Below are 17,004 nucleotides of genomic sequence, written 5' to 3'. Positions count from 1 at the left end.
GAAAATTGGAAAAAAGTAAATCTTAAAAAAAACAAAAAACTTTTCTCCCTGTAGAATCCAAAGCAACAGAACACTTGACCTATGGTAAAGAATCAGCAGCAGATTATCATCAAGACAGTTTCCTCCCTTAACTAGCTCCTTTAGAATCCAGTGGCATCTTCAAGCCCTCATTTTTAACATTTCATTCATTTTAAAAATGCTCAAATACTACTACCCGTGTTTTCACCATTTATCGCTATACTTTTCTGAAGAAAAGCTTTATGATTCTGATGATATATGTATCTCAGCATACATGTTATTCCAAATCTAGACTCAATTAACTATTTGGTTAAGGGCCTGAACACATTCTCTAAAAGGCAAACATGTACATTGCCAATTAAGGAAATAGGTGGCCATAATATTTATCACCAGAGAAAAAAATTTTAAGATACATAAAATATCAACAAGAGCCAAGATAATTTAAGAAACATTCCAAAATGTAAACACAGACTTTTATAGATAAAAAGAACTTGAGAGATCTAAAATCTTTCTCTATGTGTACCTACATCAACTATTTTCCTATATTTCTATCAGATTTACACCCATTTAACAAAATATTAAAAATTTATGAAGAGAAAACATTAACAGCAATACCTAGTAATAGGACTAGTGGGTATATGTGAATCTGGAATTACAAATAAAGACAGCTATTTATTTAGGGTAAATATGGATAGGTAATTCAGATATATATTTTCTTCTAAACTTAGGATTCAAGCATGCCTTGAAATGTAAAACCTGTATAAAGTCACAAAACTAAGAAATTATATGTCTTGCATTAGGGAAGAAAAGATCTATTATTACTCTGTGACTCAGCACAGTTCTGTTTTATTTCAACAAAGATCTGTGTTCCAAACACAGATACAATGATAGGGTTTACAACTATAGGATAAAGTAGTGATAACTTTAATTGAAATACCACATTGCTATGTAAAACACTCATATCCAAACAGGGCAAAGAAAAAAACAAAAAACAAAAAAACAAAAAACAAAAACAAAGTTGTGTTTAAGAAGTTCCTGAATCAATGTATATCAGCAATTAAGTGCATACTTAATATTTACATAAATTTGAAAAGAATATATACATACCAATACAAGTTTTTTAAAAATCAGGAAATTATAATTATTAAAACCTTTATCATCTAAAATACTATTTTATTACACTTATATTGGCTGCAATGGACAAACTATCAAATATTAGTCTTGAAATCATGGGACACATTACATTTGTGGTCCAAACATCAACAAAGATAGAGTGCCTTTCCCCCCCTTAAACAGAAATCAAGTACCTAACATTATGCCAAAAATACAATAGCAGATTGCCCATTCAGAACATAAAAATAGTCACACTAAAATCTATTCACAGTAAGGGTCCTATGTTTTTAAGTTACAAATCTCTAACTTTTAAAATTTAAACTTTAAAACATTTCTAAATAGCTGAATCTGAAGATCAAACTTTGAATTTCCCAATTCTAAGAATCTTTTAAACCAGTTTTAAAAAATAGATGTCTATTAGTTAATTCAATGTTACAAACATTTATTCTACAACTATCAGTATGTTCATAAAACTGTAGTTGTCAGAAACCATACGGAAATACTTTTCACAGTGTGAATTACCTGCTTTACTTGGATTCAAGTGCATTTTGACAGGAACATATATAAAAACAACAACAACAAACCCCAGCTGCTTTAATTCTGAACAACAACAACAACAAAAGCTTTCATTTTTAATGACAGAAACCCAACATAAAAGGCTATCAGAATAAAAAACAGTATTTTTAAGAGGGGAAAAATATAATTCCATATACCTGTTTGAATCTTGACTCTGTGTAGTTTTGATGTGAACTGATCATTAACTGTAAATATGTGACCATTTTCTATTTCCTTTGACTTGGGTTCTTTGGTGAGAACCCGCTGTGTTGGTTTACCACAGGCGAGGGACTGCAGGGCTCGAACAAGTTCTCTTTCAGGGATATCTGTCTCTTGCTGAATTTCCTGCAATTTCATCATACTGACATAATTAGATTTTTGAAAAATTAGATTAATCAGTAAACAAAAATGACCAAGTAATAGAATTCTATTGAAGTATTTTTAAAACAAAAAAATCTGATTATTATACTTCACTAATATTTCAGTTATTTGAAAAAGGAGAAAAATACTATTCAAATGACAATATACTGAAAAGATGGTACTTGTTTCATGTATATAATAAATAGCTAGTTTAAAAATAAACTAGCATATTTAGGGTTTGATTATTAGGAACCTGCATTTATTAGGGCAAGGTTATTAGGGACTTGGTAAAACTAAAATGTATGACTGCCAATTTGGCAGTAGTCTATCTTCCCTCCAAGTTTATCAACACTGTTCATCTGTGTTTAGCAACTTCCACAGAAAGCAATGAAAGCCTGAGTTCAGGCCGCCTATCACACAATCAAAACTTACAATCCAAGTTGTCCATAAACAGCTTGTTATAAACTGTATGCAAAAGACTATCTGGTCATTAACACTAAACATGAAAACCAGTAAGAAATATGTCTGGAAGTGCAGTGATAATGTTGGTTACATATTACTGTTTGAATAAAAATACTTAAAAAAAAAAAGTCAAGAAAAACCTGAAATGTTTATTAACTCACTATTTTCTTATCTCAGTAGGACAGCCAGACAACTGTCCACTTATAGTTTAGTTCCTACATATCACTGAGGATGACTGATATGTCTTCACACTGGATCACATTACTGTGATTATTCAATTCATAAGCTGTTTCTCAAAAGCAACTTGGGAAAAGCGGGCAAGACAATGGTGTCCTTTTTATTAAGAGGCTCTGAGCAGCACTTCAGAAGGAAGTGGAATCCTGGCAGGGAAGTGAGGATTGAGAGAAATGCAAATTTTAGTAATAATGCACACTGTCCTCTGCTACATATGACCCCTAGTTCTTGTCTACCTATTTTAACCACTTCAAATATTAAAATGGTAACACCTGCAAATTAAATAGGTACTGTTAGTTAATATAATGTTGACTGAAGTCACCTATTTACATATTCCAGTGTTAATAGTTTAAGAACTACAAATGCATTCTTAGGTGGTATTCTGCAATCACAGAGGTAATTATTACAATCCTTTAGGTAGCCCTCTATGCCTTTTCCTATATATCCACACACCCAGGGCTATGAAAGTACGTATATACAGTGTATACATGTACATGTTCTTCTATATACTAGCACTAGTGCTAAAGATAAACGGGATTATATGAAATGAATTCCTCTATTAATTTCTTGGAGACGTTCCATTATTAGCATCAAGAGATTAAAGTTACAGGAAATTTCACATTCAATCATCACTTGAGTGATTATCAAATTCTGTGTCAGATTATGCGTTTCTGTATTTGAGTAAAACGGCAGGCTTTCTGAAGACTTCTTGATATGTATCTGTGTCCTCAAGTTGTAAGGCTGTTTAATATGGATAAAGCCCTCACACAGTGTTTTCAGTTTGTTTAAACACTAACTTCACAGTAGGAAAGTTCTTAGGGAATAGTTTCCCCGACATAATTTTCTGTTTCTTTTACTCATCTGTTGGGTTAAAATGTATCCCATTATTTTACTATTTCCATGGCCACTAGGAGAACAAAAATTTAAAAATCTTTTATATTTCAGGGTTATATTAACTATTCCATGCTTTGTCCACTCATACGCCAATTTTTTTTTAACATTACAACTTCTCCTAGTCTCTTTACCTTTAGCTTGTATTTTATCACAGATATTTTATTACTTTTTTCTTTTTTAAAGATTTATTTGTTCATACAGAACTGGGGTACAGGCCAGAGGCTCAGGGGCGGCGAGAGGCTTCACCAGGGACAGAGTGGGGAGAACAGGCAGATGGACGAAGTACACTGCTGAGGGGAGCAGCGGGCGGGTCAGGAGAGGTCTGCCACGCCATGTGGTCACCTCCACGGCAGGCAGGGATCGAACTCATGCGGAAGCGGCTTTAGATTCTCAGTGCTGTGCTTTAACCCGCTGAGCCACCAGGGAGGGCCTATTTTGTTACTTTTTAGGTAGTTCAATCTGTCAGTTTTCCCTGTTTATGTAATAGGCTCAAAAAAAGGTCTTTCTCATGTCAAGTTTATCAAAATAGTTTATATTTTCTTCTATTATTGTTATAGACTTGTGCCTCTAGGGATCTAGAATTAAACTTTGTATTTGATTTCAAATACATAACTAAAGTCCCATACTACTCTCTTCCCATTCCCACAAAAGCAGCAATTAACCCAGTTCAGTGAGAAATAGCAAATTCATCACCCAAACATATCTCTGTATTTCTGTTTCTGAACCCTGTAATTTGTTGAAAGGAACTATCTGTCTGCATTTGCTAAAAATTAATTTTGACTTTAAGGCCTATTTTGATACTACGACAAATTCCTTACCCTTAAGAGTGGACGTCTCCACTCCAAGCCTGTTCCTCTGAAAAACCTGTTGCCTATTATTGGGCATTTCTGTTGTCCAGATGAATTCTGGCATTAACTTGCCAAGTTTCATAGAACACAAATCTTTTGTAGAAGCTGTTGGGGTTTTCAGTGAATTTATAGGTGATTTAAAACAAACAAACAAACAAACAAACAAACAAACAAAAGCCAAACACGCTCTCCCTGATGGTGCAGTGGTTAAAACACAGCACAAAGAAGCTAAAGCCATGTCAGCATGAGTTTGATCCCTGCCCCGGAGGTGACCCACATGGTGCAACAGACCTCTCCTGGCCTCCCTGCTGTTCCCCTCAGCAGTGTACTTCACTCAATCTGCCTGTTCTGCTCCCTACTCTGTCTCTGGTGAATCCTCTCACTGCCCTGCACCACTGGCATGGTTTTCCCAGTTCTTATGTGCATAAATAAATATATCTTAAAAAAAAAAAGGCAGTTATTTCTTAATCATATACCTCACATAAATGGTAGTGTGGAGGATGGGTATTAAGATAAAGAATTTAATCTTGCTTTTAATTTCAAACACAACAGGTATTTATTACTATGTTTACTTATATCTGAAAATTGGTTTTCAATTAAGTATAAATATAGCAGTAATTTTGCAGCTTTTAAAAATATTGTTTACCTTAAATTTAAACTTAGTGAATATCACATTATTCTCATTTAACCTCCAACATACCCTTTTTAAAGGTACTGGAAAAGACTAAATGAATTTAAACAGGTCATGGCTTAATGGTAAGGGAAGAAAGTAATACAAAGTCAAAGCACTTTATAACAATTAGCTATTCAAAGGGGGGAAAATGGGTGCAATAAGGAATTTGACACTCAAGAAAAAGTAAAATTAGCACAATGATATGGAAATAAATGGAATAGATCAAACAGTGCAGAAATAGACCAAAACATTTCAAGTTTATATTCAACTGACTTTAATAAAGGCACTAAGATAATTCAAAGGAAAAGAAATAGTTTAGACATGATGCAGGAAAAGAACAATTTTTGTGTGTAAAGTAATTCTTAACCCCTAACTTGATTCATACAACAAAATTAACTTGAAACTAGTCATAACCTAGTTAAAGCTATAAATCACTTACAACAGAAGAAAATCTTTGTAAACTCAGGGTAGCCAACAGTTTTTTAAGCAAGACATTTTAAAGTCATAAACTATGAAAGGAAAAAAGTGGTTGCTGAACTGCTGTCAGTATTTAAAAATTCTGTTCTATAAAACAACAACAAAGACAAGGAACAGCTTGTGAAAAAATATTCACAGCACACAGGTCTGACAAAGAGCTTATATCCAGAATGTATAAGGAGCCTTTAAAATCCCAATAAAGATATGACAGACACCTCCCCAACAAGATATGTAAGTGGCACATGAACACATAAAAGATGTTTAACATCACCAGTCGTCAAGAAAAAGCAAATTAAATCCGTAATGGTATGTAATCACATCCCAGCTAGAAGGCTAAAGGAAAAGGACCAGTAGGGGCCCTCCCTGGTGGCACAACGGGTGAAAGCATAGCTCTGTGATGATGCCCGCAACACAATGGTGACCCACACAGTGCAGCAGACCCCTCCTGACCCACCCACTGCTCCCCTCGACAGTGTGTTTTAGCACATCTGCTTGCTCTGGTCCCCACTCTTCCTCTGGTGAACCCTCTCACTCCCCGCACCTCTGTTCCTGTATGATTAGGGGGAAAAAAAAGACCAGTACTATCAAATTCCGGAGTAACATTCTACTCTGCTGGCAGAATGTGAAATGGCTCAATAGCACCATATGGATAGTCTGGCAATGTCTTCAAATGGTAAACTTTTATAGCTCTATTCCAAATAGCCTAAATCTGATCATAACTTAACACAAACAGGTGAATAAAGAAGTTCACACATCCATATGATGGATTATTACTGAGCAATAAAAAAGAAACCAAACTACTGAAATTATACACATAACAATATGGCTGAATTTCAAATATATTCTATTATGCGAAAGCAGCAATACATATGATTCCATTGTATGAAATGTTAAAAAGGCAAAACTAGTCTACAGTGACATAAAGCAGATCACTGGCTACTTGGGTTCGGGGATAGACAGAACTGAGTACAAAAGAGTATAAAAAACTGGGGGAGGGGCAGTAATCTATCTGGACAGTAGTTGAACAGATCTACATATCTATTAAAGCTCTTCATTTTGTGTACTTAGATGAGTGTGTTTTATTATATAGTACCTTTACTTTAATACAGCTGATTCTTACAAAGCCTATGACATGACCCACTAAATACATGATGTTCACATGATTTCAATTTTACAGTTTTTTTCAAATGGTACTTCAAAGATCACTCAAATTCACTGAATACCACAATAATTCTGAAACTCAAAAAAGATGCAAGCAGCAGGTGAAAATTATAAACAATAAAAACGGATTAAAATTTATGTAATTGCAGCCCATACCTCAAATGTGTATTTTTCTCTATTATTGAAGAGCATTAATATGGTCATCTGGAAAGTGGACACTTGTAATATGTGCTTCCGTGTATTAGAGCCAGTTACTTGTGCTCCTCCAACACCAACTTCAGATCCATCTTCCTGTTTCATTTTTTAAAAATAGAAAATAAGACATAATTATTTCCTGTAACTTGAACTATGTTCAAAAACAAAAAAAATTAAATCCTATAATGTCCCCCCCTTTAACAAGCCTGTATAAATTATTCCTATATAAAAGGAATGCCATTCAAACAATGTGTATGTATCCATACATGTACGAATATGGATGTGTACACACAATATTTAGGGCTTTACTATTTTCTATTGTGAACATACAATCACCAATTCGAAAATTGCTTTAATAGTACAACGTGAAATAATATAGAATTATGAAATTTCACTGCCATTACACCACTACCAAAAGAGGTAGGGTTAAGTTTCTTCTGTGTGATTTGACAGAATGGAGGGGTAGGGAGAATGGCTGCTGTTCTGAAAGCCTGTTCCTCCTGTTCTAGGAGTTAAGGAACACAAAACAGAATTAAAGCTTCAATAATTAACATATGAATTGCTTTTAAAATTGACTTTTGATTTTTATGTTTTAATAAAGCTTAACAAGATAAAACTTTAATCAGAAAAAATCCTCCCCTTTAAAGCAAAAATTAAAAGCTGAGCTCTTGACCTTTCCTCTTACACTGAAATTTGTAACAGCGTTAAACAGTTCAACTAAATGAACTGTAAGGAACAATTCCCATTTTAGAAGAACAGGAAAATCAGGACAGGTTTTTTAAGTTAGGTGTTAACAGTGACATAAAAAAAGCTATGAAGATTCTAATAGTTTTATGGAGAAAACTTACCTTGTTGCCTGGAGGACAAATTAAGTCTTTCTCTTTTAATGTTTTTCTAGAATTTTTTAAATCATTTTTCTTTTAAAGCATATGGCCCGGACTTTAAATGTGGCCAAGCAAATTATATTTCACAAATCTCATGTTAATTTTCCAGACTTTGATTTATTGAAAATAAGGAATATAGGAAACCCAAAAGAGTTTTGAAAAGGAAATTTTTACAGCTTTGTTATATTCTCAAATCAACTTATACTATTATTTTATGAATACTATCTCAAATCTAACCTTAAAATAAAATATGTAGTTACTATTTACTCCTTAAGGAGGCTACTGATAGTTTTCTATTGTCAAATGAAGCTGAGGAAATAAATGTAAATAAACTAAAGCCAAAGTTTCCAACTTTAAAATATTTGTAACAGGGAAATCAGAAAATTTACCCAGGTTAACAAAAATCACAAATCAGACATATAGACTGTAATTTTAAGTTCCTTAAATGTAAATATGTTCAGACTATCATTATTTACCTTTTTAACTGGTCCATAAAAGGTAGCATTGAGATCTGCAGAACCCATATGATGCTGGAGTGTGAGCTGGCGACCACTGTGTTTGGCTAAGTAAAACCTTCAGCAAACCAAACCAAACCATGTTTTAGGGAATCATACAATTTACAAAGTTGAAATTATAAACTGCAGGAAAACAACCCTTCAGAAACATACATGTGAGGGAGACTTTAAAAAGTTAAATGAAATCTTAAGAATCAAATTCAATTCCTTTTTTCTTTAAACAGAGAAGAAAAAAAGGGAGGCCAGAGAGGGTGGAAGAAGGGGGTGGGAAAGAGGGGTGGGGGGAGGGAGAGAAGAAGGAGGGGGAGAGAGAGGGAGGGAAGGGGAGAGAGAGAAGGAAAGAAAGAGGAGAGGCAGCAGAGGGAGAGGGAGAGAGAAAGAAGAGAAGAGGGAGAGGGATGAGAGAGAGAATGGGGAGCAAGAGAAGCCTAACGAGCTTGGCTGGGTAGTAAATGATAGACACCCTGTAACTGGCTTATTAGTTTGCCCCTGCTGCTGAGCAGTCACTTCTCTTCACAAGCCCCTCAGTCCAGTAACACTACAATCAATTCTACCCCCAACAGCCAGTGGCAGACATAACAATATAAAACATATTTAGTATGCACTAAGTAAATCAGAAGGACATTAATAAAATATTACTCTCAGAAGGATTAATACAACTAATTTTTATACACTGAAATATATATTTCTCTTTTTGAACTTAAGTTCAAAATGGAATACATTCATTCTCATTCCAGATAGCACTAATATTCAAATGTGTAACTATGGACAATCCTTGGACTTAGAAATACAAAGCTTGATATAGGTTGTACCTTCTAAATATCTCAAAAGCATGTCTTGGTGCTGGTGGGATGTTGCACTTTGGTGTGGCTGACTGAGTGGGCCAATATCCTGTCGTGAGCACCCGAACTGTAAGATCAACACCACCTAAAGAGACCTGTAGAGAAAAGAAAGCAAGGTTTTTCACAAATTAACTTGTTATCCATTCCAGCTACATGCTGTAGTAGTTATGAAATTAATTAGTTCATGGTTCAATACCTAACATACCACTTCAAAGGTTAGACCAATACTTTATTTCCCAATTGTTTACTGTGGCAAATATTTATATTGTAACTTAGGTTGATTTTAAGATACTGACCAAAGGGTCTTAGTTTGTAAGCCACATTTTCATTAAGTCTCTGGTAAGTTCATCATTTTGGTAAGCCTTTTTAGATAAAATGTCAAGGACTATATATATCACTAGACAACAACTTTAGGGTAGTTTCTACCATCTCAGAATTCACACAACCAACCGATTTCTAATAACCCATTCACACATTTCAACTACAGTGATCAACATTGATAACTGTTTTCACATTGGAGTTCATGTTCTAACTCCTTGTCTACATGTGCAGGCGCTTCAGCAATATTTGCACAATGAATGACTACCTACAGAAAATGCATGCTAGCATCACCGCCGTAATTAGGTAATTTTCTCTTTTTAAACAAATTAAATTTTTAAGAAAATACTTTAAAAAAGAATGAACAAGAATCCTGAAAAGTGAAATATCTTTACTACTGTTAAGTTCACAGTTTGATGGAAGCCATAATTCCATTTTTATCTAGCCAGGATGTCTTAGTGATACAGATTTTAAAAAGGGAGGAACGATAAGTGCATAGGGATGGTAGTGATGGTCCACAGGTGAACTTGTGGTGGGAATTTTAAAGGGACTAGACCTGAGAGGAGGAATCAAACATTGCACAAGAATGAACAATGATGTAAAAAATATATATACGTATATGAATAGATATTTTAAAAATAAAAGACTGAGACTGTAAATATTAGGAAACATTCCGTTCAGATACAAAACTTTAAAGAAGCTCGCACAGTAAGTCCTAGACAATGCATAGGAGAGATGATTATAGCACACTTTCCTAGATGATGAACAGAGGGTTTGACACCATTTGAAGAGGATGGTGTGTGCGTGTGTGAGAGAGAGACAATGCCAGAAACACAACTCAGTGCTCTTTAATTTTAAGATCATTCCTCACAGATGTTACATTTTAAAAAGGAGGCCTTCCCTGATGACCCATCCTTACTACTTTTCTCTGCATCTTCTAAGCATCACCTAATGTGCTGAATGTTTATCACTCAGAGAATAGAAGCTGCAGATGGAAGAGATTTGCTCTATTCTCTTGCAAAGGAAGCATTTAATGGCAGTATTTATTCAATGGGGGAAAAAAAGAGCAACTTAAAGAGACATTATTCTACTGGTTTCGCTTTCTTCTCTTTCCATGCTCTTGGCAGTACTGTGAAGTCACTGAGCTATATTTAGAGAGAGCACGTAACAGAACCAAGTCCCTAAGAGGTGGTGTCACTAAGAAAGTTTGAGAGGACATTATATGATTTGCTGATTTAAAAAATGGTATCAAGATGGTTTCTTGGCCCATCCCATTTTTAAAAATAAACAGTGAAGGCCCTCCCTGGTGGCGCAGCGGGTTAAAGCACAGCACTGACAATCTGAAGCCACTTCCGCATGAGTTTGATCCCCGCCTGCCCCGGAGGTGACCACATGGCGCGGCAGACCTCTCCTGACCTGCTACTGCTTCCCTCAGTAGTGTACTTCGTAGATCTGCCTGTTCTGCTCCCCACTCTGTCTCTGGCGAAGCCTCTCACCGCCCCTGAGCCTCTGGCCTGTACCCCAGTTCTGTATGCACAAATAAATAAATAAAAAATAAACAGTGAAAAAAAAGGACAAAATTTATGTATTTTTCAGTATAGTAAGATCTGTCTAGATAAAATATGGAACAAGTGTTGTCATAATATGAAGAAAGCACTCATTTCATGATTTCTAAAAGTAGGTGGAAATACAAATCTCAATGTATTTCAACACATCAAGAAATTTCAATTAAGAGAATTGTCTACTTAAGGACTGGTGGTATTTTAAAAACTTTCAAAGATTTCAGAAAGTTCAAGATTTGTTTTGATTACCCTGTCACTTCTTGCTAAATCTTTTAATGTAGAATAAGGCTTAGGAGACAGAGCTTAAGATCCTTAGCATAAACAAATACTAAAAATGTCAACAACAGCCTTACAGTTAAGTGGAAAACACAGGTGGATGAGAAGACAGACAGACAGACAGACAGACAGACAGACACACACACACACACAACTACTTGCTGTAGTTTCAAAAAATTATCAAACATTCTACCATAGATGGCAGAAGATACCTGAGTAAGCATCAAGATGAAACATTGAAAAGTTTGTTACAATCGAATGTGTAAAAAGATGAACATATTCTAATGAAATCATCATGTTGAATAATCATCGCTGTCTTCCAGTCCATTTTAATGAAACAAGTGCACATGAGCAGTAAAGAATGAAGATGGTAATTTTCTTATCAAAATACCTTTAACTAATACAGACTTAAAAAACAGTACAAGTACAAATCCCTTAACAACCTAAAAGGGAGGGGGGAACCTATCTAGAATAATCACATTTTTTTAAGATCCTACCATCAGAACTTCTATTTAATCACAAACATTTTCCCTGCTCTCAGCTTTCTCCAGAATAACCATTATAAGGCAAACCATATTGCTACTTACGACAGGGAGAGAACATAAGTTCCTCTGAATCGGAATTCCTAAATATATTTAAATGTTTACTCCTTTCACATATCTTGTTTATGATGAGCTAGGAGACCGAATATCAAAGGGAAAGTCCTGAAAAATGGTTGTGACATGTCTGAACTATAAAGTGGTCAGTTATATGGTCACTTGAGAAATAAAACAAAAACAAACAAAAAAAATTTTCCAAGCTTGAAGCTTAAGCACAGCTGAAAAACAGCCCCCCCCCCAAAAAAAAGAGAAGATATTTATGAGCTCCATTAAATCCTTACCAAAACCCACTGATCTCCAAGGTCCTACAAGTTGTAGCTCCCACTTCTGGGAGTCAGAATACAAAAAAAGCTTTTCATAACACATTAAGTGTCAGGGTTTTATATTCAGTTCATTTCCTACCTACCCCAAGAATGTCAAGCCCATTTACAGGAGGAGAATACTGAGGTACGGGATGACCAGATAGTTGTTCTAAGATAGCATAATCTGTGGGCAAAGTAAAAAGATGAGAATGAAGATTCATCAAGTTTGCCTAAGGCCAGTATTCTTTCCCAATGTTATTGCCAATGCCATTTAATGAAGACAACAGTTCACTGGTGAGATAAAGAGAAATGCCCATCATAAAAGACTCTAAGTAGAAACTAATGCAGAATCTTACTCCAGTTGCTTGTAGATGTTGCCTGAATTCATCCATAGTTGTGTTTGAGATGCTCATATCCCTAAACATTCCTTCCAGTTTTGATGTGAACTGACACCCACATTCAGTCTGTGGAAGAAAAACATAAACATAAACAAGTAAATGGAGGATTTTCTATGAGAAATGTACAAAGAAGCAAACTCTTCCACACTACTGCCATCCTTCCTGTATTTTTCCAGTAGTTGCTCTATACCCATAGTCATCAGACTGTTAGTGTGTTTAAGAATAACCCAATGATTTACTTTTTAAATAAAGGTTTTCAGATGGTTTCAAAAATTCCAATATACTTCATTGAAGGTACAGCTCAGAATTATGTATTTCTTACAAGCACTTTTTTTTTTTTAAATAATCATACTCTGTGAACAGAATTACAGGGCAATTCCCCATTATCACTCCCCTTTTACTTATCTCCCCTCTACCCAGAATCCCTGCCATGCAAGAGAAGTTCAGCAAACACCAATGTCTCAGAACTTGAAAAATTATATATATAGACTGCTCAAAACAAAATCTATTGAGTAGTTTTAACTTATAGAAATCAATTAAATAATTTCCAATTACATGCGACTGATGTTCAACCCTGTGTTATCACTTGATGCACTCTATTCCATCCTGCACACACCTTACCTTTAACTTAGATATCATATTTTTTTCAGAGTCATCAGAAACACTTTTATTTGTGAGAAGTCTCCTTGCCAAGTGTTGTTTATAATAACGTTCAAATACGTCTTTTTCTTGCATAAACCTAAAAAGGACCATTGCCTTATCCAATATTGTTTCTACTTCTTGTTCTGTTAGCTGAAAAATTAATTGAAAGACTATTTAACAAATATAAACTGTTAGTTATAAAGTAGCACCATAATTCACCTGTAGTTTAAGCACTGTCTCAAAACAACCATTTGGCAGAGCCATGTCAGAAGGGATCTGGCCAGAGAAAACATCTCCAATTTCATCAAGTAACACCATCAAGAAACCCCAGCATCAATTGGGGCTACAGTATAGTTCCAATCCTTAGGAGGCTACCATGAAATGGGAGTCATAAAGTCACATGGCTGGATTAAAGAATGACTTAGAACAGATAAAATAAAATTTTAATCACAAAAAGATCTTAAGCTCTTTGCATATATCTTCAAATTCTTAGTATCAAGTACTTTGATACAACACCAGATGAGAGCAAGCAAGAATCTGTGGTAAAGATAGTTGCTTTCTGGTTTACTATCTCTATGGCATAGGCAATCTCACAGAATTGTTTAAAAATTCTGGCTGCTGCCAATTACATAGTGAAAAAGTACCTGTGATAACTGAAAATACCTTTAATCCCTTTTCAAAGACCACAGCATGTTTAAGCACAGCAAAAAGCCATACTTTATTTTGTATCTATAAAATTCCCTCATTTTATACACAATTTTGTAGCTACCAATAAACTATATTTTCGAATGCATTCATACTTACCCCTTTGACTCCCTTTTTCAGTTTATCATCAATAAATAATGAGAGGTATTCAGGGGACCTGGAGTTGAGGTTGAGAAAATACTCAAAGTCACCCGCAATAGTTTGTTTAAAGAGTCGGTCATTATTGAACGATTCCTGGAGGAAGCGATCAAACCTACTCTTCAGATCCAATAAGCCCTTCCAAATGAAAACAAAGAAATTCAGGGTACATTACAATAACTTTTCCATGAACAATACACTATCACCATCAATGTTACCTCTCCTTTATTGTCAATGAAGTGTACATTCAGTGTTAAACTACATATTCTATATTATTTTCATGTCTCTATATAAGCTTATATTAAAAATGTCAGTGATTAGGATAAATATTCTATCTTCCAGTTGTATATCACTCTGAAAATGAACCAAAGAACTTTCTCTCTCCTCTATTCTTGAACAAATGGGTTAGCCCAACATTAGCTTTGAAAAGTACACTAAAAAGGATGTTAACATGAAAAACCTGGGGCATGATTTATTCATAGCATTGCCTAAAAGCAAAACATTCTGAAACAGAAAGTACTTAACCAAAATAGTAATTTTGTTCTGACACATTAAAGTACAGAAACACAAAGGCATACAAAGGAGTAGATTTCTTGAGGTCTTTTAAAACAAGATCTTCATCACACAGGTTAGTAAATCAAAAGCAGCAGGTGAGTATGGTTTCCTGAGATAAAAGCACATTTTACAACTCTTAAAATTTTAGATTAACTACACATTAATTTACCTTTGGGACAATTAAAAAAATAAAATCTTAACAAATACAAGTAACCTTCCCTTGTTAAAATTACTTCATCATGGCCCTCCCTTGTGGCTCAGCGTGTTAAAGCACAGCACTAAGAAGCTAAAGCCACTGCAGCAGGGTTGACCACATGGTGCAGCAGGGTTGACCACATGGCGCGGCAGACCTCTCCTGACCCGCCCGCTGCTCCCCTCAGCAGTGTACTTCGTCATCTGCCTGTTCTGCTCCCCACTCTCTCTCTGGTGAATCCTCTCACCGCCCTGCACCTCTGGCCTGTACTCTGGTTCTGTATGCATAAATAAATAAATATTAAAAAAAAAATTACTTCATCATAAACTTAAGAGAATCAAACTTCTGTATTTCCTTACCTGGATATAGTCAACAGGATTCTTCCCTTCTCCCTCCTCAGAAACAAGGGCTTTCCCCTGTTCTCTCAAATAAGAACTCATACACTCACACATTGTTTTCAAACCATTTGGCACACGACTAAATAGCTTGTACATGCAGGCAAGATCTGTGAACAGAAAGACATATAAACAGGCTACATTAAAGATTAAGAAAAACATGGTAATCTCTGATCTGTAATACTCAGAAGTTTATTCCTCCATTACTGCCATTTGCTAACCACATGAAAGCTGCTAAAAAAAACCCAGCAAAACAGAAAAACTAAAATAGGCTAGTTAATGTTTATTACTGCAATGTATGAAGTAAAGCTTTCAGATGAGATGGTCTTAAAAGCACCAATAGAATGTCTTAGCAAATTTTAGTTTACCTGGAAGAAAAGCTTCCTAAACAAAGATTAAAAAAACAAAGGTTGAAATCTAGGGTTCAACAGAATTTATCCTATATAATTCTAACTTAGAACCCACTGATACTACAAAATATCAAGAGTAATTATGGTATAATTGGTAATCAAGGAAAAAAGAAATTAAAAACCAAGTCTTAACAGCTGTTTTCTAAAGTGTTTATCTCAAAAATTCAAACGATAACCATAACAATAAATATTCCAGGATTTACTTCTTTACACAGCTAAGTGAAGTTTGTATGAAATTTATAGCTTAAATTCCTATTGTTTAATACTCTTACTTCCTAATACTTTCCAGGTGATGTCCCAAGCCCATGTATTTAAAAAATTGGTTTATTTTGTTGTATTGGTTCTATTTAGAATCACAACATTCTAAATTCCAATTTTTCACAAGATTAAAATGTGGAGTTAAAATAATGCCTTTCCATGTCTTTCTTTGAAGTGACTTACTGGGAAATTACTGGGAATTATGACCTTTACAAAAATAGAAAAAAGGTTTATAATCAAGAACTTTCAAACATAAATCATTTCAAGATCAGGTTATGGGAAAGTATTTTCTGTAATGTACCACATAGCAACTATTCTAGACTTATATTTGCTACAACTCCTAAATGTTATCACTGTAGCAAGAAAAAACCATAGGCAATATATAAATAAATGAATATGACTGTGTACCAATAAATACTTATGGATGTTCAAACTTTAAAAATAATGATATATTCCTTTGATTTTTTCTCTAATGAAACAGGTGGTAGGCCAAATTCAGCAGATAGGCTATAATTTGCCTTTCTGCTCTGTATTTTTAAGAGCCATTTAGACTAAAATTAAGGTTACATGAATTTTTAAAACACAAGCTTTATAGAACAGCATTCTAAACTTCGTTTCTGTGATTTTTAAAAACAAATTTTATTAAAAAAATTTTATTAATAACTTGTCCCAAGTGATTTATTTACACATGGAAAATGTTTACCTCAATTTCTCGTATTTGGCATAAATTATAACCATATTTCCTCTGTTAAAAACAGAAACAACTGTCAGCAATAATTTACTGACCTGTACTACAATAAAGTTGGTTTATCAAATAATTCCAAACTGGTTCTCAACTTGTCTATTTTTGTTCCCATGTTGTGACCGTTTTAATTGTGTATATATATAAATTCATACCATTCCCTTGTATTTAATTCACTGTATATAATGTATGGGGCAGCAAAAAATGTAACAGAAGATTAATTAAATCATTTCCAAACACAAAAGGACAACAAAAATGAGGTCTTTTTAAAAATTACATT

At 34.5% G+C, this 17,004-nt stretch overlaps 1 protein-coding gene across 1 annotated transcript in view; it reads right to left on the bottom strand.

The window, feature by feature from the left end:
* CUL3 (cullin 3) overlaps positions 1-17,004 on the bottom strand; it is a 71,990-nt gene that overhangs the window by 9,687 nt on the left and 45,299 nt on the right. The window contains exons 6-13 of the mRNA XM_004674232.2: positions 15,279-15,424; positions 14,133-14,309; positions 13,308-13,478; positions 12,645-12,752; positions 9,202-9,326; positions 8,351-8,447; positions 6,952-7,086; positions 1,845-2,031 (exon numbers count right to left, since the gene is read on the bottom strand). Coding sequence (XP_004674289.1) covers positions 1,845-2,031; positions 6,952-7,086; positions 8,351-8,447; positions 9,202-9,326; positions 12,645-12,752; positions 13,308-13,478; positions 14,133-14,309; positions 15,279-15,424 — 1,146 coding nt within the window. The remainder of the gene's footprint in view (positions 1-1,844; positions 2,032-6,951; positions 7,087-8,350; positions 8,448-9,201; positions 9,327-12,644; positions 12,753-13,307; positions 13,479-14,132; positions 14,310-15,278; positions 15,425-17,004) is intronic.

Source organism: Condylura cristata, unplaced genomic scaffold (genome assembly GCF_000260355.1).
Source record: "Condylura cristata isolate star-nosed mole 26May11 unplaced genomic scaffold, ConCri1.0 scaffold00002, whole genome shotgun sequence".
Classification (NCBI taxonomy): domain Eukaryota; kingdom Metazoa; phylum Chordata; class Mammalia; order Eulipotyphla; family Talpidae; genus Condylura; species Condylura cristata.
This window is presented reverse-complemented; position numbering and strand designations above follow the sequence as displayed.